At 35.0% G+C, this 7,500-nt stretch overlaps 1 protein-coding gene across 1 annotated transcript in view; it reads left to right on the forward strand.

Annotated features, from left to right (window-relative positions):
* Window positions 1-7,500, forward strand: part of LOC145246118 (sulfide:quinone oxidoreductase, mitochondrial-like) — a 79,274-nt gene that overhangs the window by 60,670 nt on the left and 11,104 nt on the right. Inside the window, 1 exon segment of the mRNA XM_080107956.1 lies at window positions 5,060-5,168. Within this exon segment, the coding sequence (XP_079964082.1) occupies window positions 5,060-5,168 (109 nt within the window).

Raw genomic sequence — 7,500 nt, forward strand, 5'->3', positions numbered from 1 at the left:
GTGAAAGATTGGTGAGGGGGGACCAGAGATTGGAGCTCAGACGAGCACTTGCCATAAAAGTAACGATAAAACAAAGACAGGCTCGCAACATCTCTCCTGTGGGAGAGAGACTGCAGGCAAGAGAAAAGGTCATCCCCCACTAAGCCACGAAGCCTATTTTGCACTCTGTCAAGATATACGCTGAAGCTGGTTTGTGAAGAGCAAGTCTCGCTCTCTCCTCCTTCCAATCAGCCTGATTCAATGGCAAGACAGGATGAAGATAAAAAATATCAGAGGGATGCTAACAGCAGCTTCACAAATCTTATCTGAACAAATTTTCATGAATCATGATTACTCCCGGCTTAAAAGCTGACACCACATTAACTTGACTCATGAGTTGTCAATATGCTGATTTGGTCATTTAAATGATGGAGCCGATGATTTCATTACAGATATGCAGAAATTTAAATGTAATGTGAACAAACATCTTGCTGCTCAACTCTGCACTAAGGATGCTTCTATAAATCTGGGCCCTAATTCACATCAGCCTCTTATAACTCAGTGGCAATGTGCCTTAATTTGTGGTGAGTATCAGTGAAAAAAAAAATTAATATGCAGACAACAAATAAAGACTGGAGAGAGTATTGGAAAATAAATAGTATAAAAAGTGGTTCATCTGCCGGAACGACAAAAGTCATCTGATCATCCTATAGATGATGGATGATAAACGTTGAGAATTCGTTTGATGTCTTCAAGTCCAACATAAACAAATTCCTGAAGTAAGACATTTTATCAAATCTCCATTACTAATGATTACTACGATATTATCCCATTGATTACTGTACATGCAATAACTCTTATCCCCCGAGTGGCTTCCGGGCCTTGATAATTGGTGACTAATATGTAGAACCCCCCCCCCCCCCCAAAAAAAAAAAACCTGGTTCATGCACAGCCAGTCTTGGTCTCTCCTCTCAATCAGCCCGACCCAGCGGTAGCACAGGTTCGAGATAGCTGGAGGCCAGGTGGGATACACAAGTTGCATAAAGTGTTGACATCCTCCTCCTATACACAGCACCTGCTATTCCCAAATGGTCACCCATCTGATACTGACCAGGCTCAATGTGGCTTAACTCAGTGATCTAATGAGAACTGGTGTATAATGCTTACTAAAGAACCTGTAATCCTGACGAACTCACACTGAAGATGCCAACTGACTATTTCCTTCTCTAATTTTTTAAGCTTTTTTTCTTTTTTTCAACTACAAAAAACACCTTTTCAACTGTTGCAGGGATTTAAAAACAAAACAGCATTTTATCTCATGGCTCCCCAGCAGTGTTGATAAGACACAACCTCCTTTTAAAAAAAAAAAGAAAGAAACACAAACGTACCAGATATAGAATCTAGCTTTTTATGTTATTAAAAATGTTTCTCCTTACCTATGCTGTTCTTTTTTACCTAAGATAATAAAAAAAAAAAATTTGTTATTTACAAAACAACTGTATTTTTATAGATGTTGGATGAATCCATTAAAATACTTATCACTCCTTTTTTGGTTACTTATACTTTTATGTATTTATATTATTAGTTATTAGCAGGGAGACCCGACGTTGCCCGGGAATAAATAAAGATCAACAAATGTTTCACACTCCCACAATTTTCAATCGTCTTCTCAATGACTTAGTCTACAATACATTGCGCTCTAGTCTTGGAAGTTTTTCAACCTTCAATATATACAGGGTGACCCAAAAAAAAACAAAAGAGGCCATCTAGAACATGTGCTGTAGAATGGAGAAAAAAAGAAAAAAAGGCCAAACACCCTAGAGTTTTGATGTGATGTTTTGAATATAATAAATTAGTTATGACCAAAGTTTCATTTCATTCGGACAAAACAGTAAGAAATGGGGCCTAATTAGAGCTGGGACCCGTTTTTTATGGGTCACCCTATATGTGTGTGTGTGTATATATATATATATATATTTTTTTTTTTTTACACGGAAATCACCATTTATCAAGGCCCAGAGGCCACTTGAGTATAAGGGTTAATGGTTATACAATAGTCAATGTGATTATTGCGTTTTTAACATAGGTAGTGGGATTTTTGTAAGTTGGATTACATAGGGGGACAGTTCATCAAGAACTTGTTTACATTGGACTTGAAGAGAATCAGATTGTAGTCACCTGGGAAGCAGGCCAACGGAAGAGAGTTCCACGGGCGTGCGGTTCTAAGAAAGAAGCTCTGCTCATGGAATCTACATTTAGGTTTAGGCACAGATAAAGAGTGTGGGAAATTATTGGTAGTGGTTCTGGCTAGACGAGTGTTTTTTTTTTGTGAAAAACAAAACTTTTAATCCCAAGTCCTTCATTGACAAACTCCTTTGCTGGTAAATCAATTAATCTCTTTTAATTAATTAATTAATTAGTTTTCTTACAAGAATCTACGCCAATCCTAATGTATTGTAGGGATCGTTAATTGTGTATCATGAAAACCTGTTTGGGGATTTAAAAATAAAACAGTATATTATATGATGGCTCTCCAGTAGTGCTAATCAAACACCACCTCCTTTCAAAAAAGTAGGAAAGAAAAAAAAACGTTCTGGATATGGAGTCTAGTTTTTTTTTGCTAAACTTTTTATGTTATTAAAAATGTTTTCCTTACCTACGTTGTTCGTTTTTTCCCAAGAAAAAAAAAGTGCTTGTTATTTACAAAGCAATAAAGCAACTGTATTTTTATGAATGTTGGACGAATCCATTAAAATACTTATCATCCCCCTTTTTGTTATTTATTATTTTGTCTATTTATATTATTATTTATTATAATAATTTTGTGTTTGTTATAATTTAATGTAAAAATATATAACAATTAAAATATATATATATATATATATATATATATATATATATATATATATATATATATATATATATATATATATATATATATATATAGGCTCGCAAGATCTCTTCTGTGGGAAAGAGGTTGCAGGGTAGAGAAAAGGGCATCCCCCACTAAGCCATGAAGTCTATTTTGTACTCTGTCAAGGCAGGATAGGCTGTTTGTAGAAGCTCCTGCCCAGATATGGCAGCAGTATTCCATCCTTGGACGTACTTGGCTTTTATATAGATAGAGAATTGCATCAGTAGTGAGATATCTTTTGGAGCGGTAGAAGGATCCCACCATCTTTCCAGCGACCTTGGCAACAGACTTGATATAGAAGACTAGCAGCAGTGCTGCATCGGCACATACAATGCCAAGTCAAGCACAAAATCGAGTACACTCAACATCATCTTAACATCAATGCTTACATAATGAACTCAGAGTATGGGAAATTCCCATATGCACAAAACAAAATCACTGAAAAAACAAAAATACCCTAACTAAGGGTAAGGATTATGAGTAAACGTTGGATAAAATTATGGTTAAAATTATTACGAACTTGCCAGGATTTGAACCTGATATCTTCTGATCCGTAGTCAGACGTGTTATCCATTGCGTCACAAGTCCTGTCTGTATGCCGGAAGATGTTACCGTGACTGTAAACAGACAGTGCTAAATTCCGTGGACATGGCAGGTATATTTTTCGACAATTGCACGAAACCCTTATTTTGGGCTTTTTGTGTGACTCGGTGTTGTTCGTTACAAACTATATATAGATAAGGAAAATCTAGGGACTCACACGTTTCAGGGAAAAAAAGAATTTTTCAATTTGGCGCATCCGTTCGAAAGTTTTATTGGTATATATATACACGCATAAATAAATAAATAAATAAACATTTAGAATTTTATTAATAATATAGATTAGGTTGGTGCAAAAATAATGTCGTTTTTTGATATGAAGTTGAACGTTAAAAAATGACATTATTTTTGCACCAACCTAATACAAACTGGTTTCCCTGACAATAATGTGTTTGATAGACAAGATGCAAGCAAGGGCAGTCGGACGGTCCACAGAGTTTTACAATTATACTAGCAGTTCAGCCTGGCTTTGCTCGGGCCCTATGTACTGTTTATAACTTTATGTGCATATTTATATATATATATATTAAAAAGTCTGACTCATGTCTAGGTAATCTACATCTAAAATTTCAAGTGTTTAGACCCAAAATTGGCGGAGGAGTTTGGTAGAGTCTGCAAAGGTCAACTCTTTCAATTTTGACCTCTTGCCAGCCAAATTTTCATCCAAAAACTGATTAAAAAGCTTGCTGCATGTCTGAATACCCTTTATGTAAAATTTCAAATGTTTAGATCCAAATTTGGCTGAATAGTTTGCTAGAGACCGGAAAGGTAAAATCTTTTGTATTTTGACTCTTTGGCAGCTAAATTTTCGGCCAAATGTCTGAATACACTTTATGTAAAATTTCAAATGTGTAGACCAAAATTTGGCTGAGTAATTTGGTAGAGACCGCAAAGGTCAATTTTTTTTAACTTTGACCCCAATTTTGACGCCTTAACATTTTTGGGGCTCAAATCAAATTAAAAAGTTTGATCCATGCCCAAGTAACTTACATCTAAAATTTCAAGTAACTTACATCTCAAAATTGGCGGAGGAGTTTGGTAGAGTTTTCAAAGGTCAAATCGTTGAACTTTGACCCCTTTGCAGCCAAATCTCTGTCCGGAAACCGATTAAAAAAAATTCCCAAATCTCAATACCCCTTATGTCAAATCTCGAGTCTGTAGACTATAAACTGTAATAATTGGTTGAAAGTTGATCGAAAAATGAGTGAAGCTGTAAAGCCGTTCTAAATGACTAAAACTATAACTTAACCATATATTCAAACACGGTAGTGTTTGAATATATATATATATATATATATATATATATATATATATATATATATATATATAAAACAAACTATTTTGTTTGGAAACTATTTTGCAGGTATTGAATTGGTCTCCTTTTAGTAAAAAAAAAAAAAATGCTGTTGATTTTTAGATGAACTCTGCCTTTAGCCACAGTTTCTTCGTCATGATGGCTGTGTGTCATGGCGAAGGTGTAATGTTTACCTTTTCCTTTTTAATAAAATGTTCCATCAATATTCTGTCAAATGTCGTAATTCTCCCAAAATTTGCATATTCTTCCAGAAATATCAAAGTAAATTGCTTTCACAATCTGATTGAGGTGCGACCAGACACACGAGAAGCCATTTTTGCCAAAGTTAACAGTGAACCCAGTGAAACAGTGAGCGTCAAAGTAAGTAATATAATCTGCTATATATAAAGTTTGGTATGTGTATAGGTTTATATGCATGTATGTTGGATTGGCAGGTAACACCTGGGAAGAGAAGAATTCGGTGGCTTGCACACACACACAGATCGATTCCATGTGAGGAATATGACTTTCCACCATTGTCTATTGGAATGCATAATTTGACAAGAAATATGTGAGAGCTTTTCCCTCGGACTGTTGCATTTTGGAATTCCCTCCTGGGCCCCTGCTTATCTGACTGTACTGACATACAGAAATTCAAGTGTAATGTGAACAGACATCTTGCTGCCCAACTCCCTAAATAGTATCTTTGCAAATCTGGTCTCAAATAGTAGCCCTCATGACTAAGTGACCCTGTGCCTTGTTTGGGGTGAATTGACGATTAAAAAAAAATGTTAAAGTTTTGCATAACTTATTGCAAAACCAAGTAAATTAACTCGATAACGCAAAATTAAAAACATAATTTACTGATAAAAATTTTTTTTTTTTTTTTGGTTTTATAAAATAACTAGCCTAGGTACCCGGCGTTGCCCGGGTGTTTGAAGGTGTGTGTTGAGCAAAAAAAAAAAAGTGGTAGTAGGCAGGCAGGCTCAAACCTGTACCACGAAGGAGGAAAAGAACATAAAAAAAACGTGACGTCTTTGCTGTTGCGCCCATCGCCAAACTGGAAGTGCTGAAGGTTTAAATTAAGGCTAGTCAATCGAAAAAAGGGGTTGACTTTCCGAAAATATCGGCGAAAAAAAGCGACTCCCCCCATAGAAAGGTGCCGAGTTGAGGATGAAGGAATTAATGATTTTAGCCAATTTTTCGATATTTGTCATCCGAAGGGCCGAGCTTTCAAAAGATACTGATCTTGTAAAAATCCGTCGCCTCAGGCGAAAGTTTTAGGCAGATATGCAAACATACATACATACATACATACATACATACATACATACATTTAAACAGACAGGTGAGATTTATATTATAGATTAGAATTTTATAAAATAATTAGAATTTGAAAATAAATTACAACAGGATTTTTTCTTTTTTGAAATGGGCGAAAATTGGTCATTATATGAAAATGCATGACTTAAAAATAAAAAAAAACGAATTTTCTTTTTTACAAAATTAAATGCGTAATAAATCAAATTTATAATTAAGATTTATAAATAGTTATATTCAAATATGTGTGACGTTTGTTTAAGATCTTCTTGGATTGTCTACCCTTCTTCCGTGTTGAGTTCTTAAAAAGATGAAAATAAAAAACTGTCTATAATAACTAAAATGCACTAGTGTAACGTTGTACATTTTTTTTAATGGTGATGTTACCTCTTAATGGACCCAACATGTTGTAGACTCTATCGTAAGGAAACAGATAAACGGAAAAAAACTTATCACTTTCTTTTTTTTTTTTTAACAAAGCCTTTATATCTAGTATTTCCAACAACAATTTTTCTAAATATTTAAGCAGCACTTCTGTGAGCCTCAAACACGTTTTGAATCTTCTACATCTTAAACATGTCTCGGATATATTTTATCGTTATTTTCATGGCAAGGGGCTCGTCTGAGCTCCAATCTATGGTTCCCCTCGCCAAACTTTCACGAGAAACACTCGTCTAGATGAAAACACTATCAATAATTTCCCCCCACTCTTTATCTGTGCCTAAACCTAAACGTAGATTCCATGAACAAAACTTCTTTCTTAGAACTGCACACCTGTGGAACTTTCTTCCGTTTAGCTGCTTTCCAACTGATTACAATATGGTCGTCTTCAAGTCCAATGTAAACAAGTTCTTGATGAGCCATTCCACTTAAGTAATCCAATTTACCAAATTTACGCTACTAACAATTACTACGACATTGTCCCATTGACCACTGTATGCTTATTAACCTTATCCTCGAGTGGCCTTTGAGCCTTGATAAGTAAGAAAAAAGAAAATTTTTAAAAATAATACGCTCTTCTCTGAACACCGGTTATGTCTTAAACACTCTTCTTTGAACGTGTTTTCCTTTTTATCGTCATTTTTATCTGTTGTGACGTCACATTTTATCTCTGTGACGTCACATTTTTTCTCTGTGATCTCATTTTTTATCTGTTGTAACGTCACATTGTTTATCTTTGTGACGTCACATTTTTTAACTGTTGTGACATCACTTTTTTTATTTGTTGTAACATCACATTTTTTATCTTTGTCGTGACGTCACATTGCACACTGGCTTGGTCATTTGCATATAGTCAGCGGCTCTGTTGCATGAGTGATAGAATTTTTTGCACCTGTCTTATCTGTTTATGTGCCACATAACTCGCACGCACTCACACATGCATAAATGTTTT

This window comes from Euprymna scolopes, chromosome 23 (assembly GCF_053919585.1).
Source record: "Euprymna scolopes isolate OS-2025 chromosome 23, ASM5391958v1, whole genome shotgun sequence".
Lineage (NCBI taxonomy): Eukaryota > Metazoa > Mollusca > Cephalopoda > Sepiida > Sepiolidae > Euprymna > Euprymna scolopes.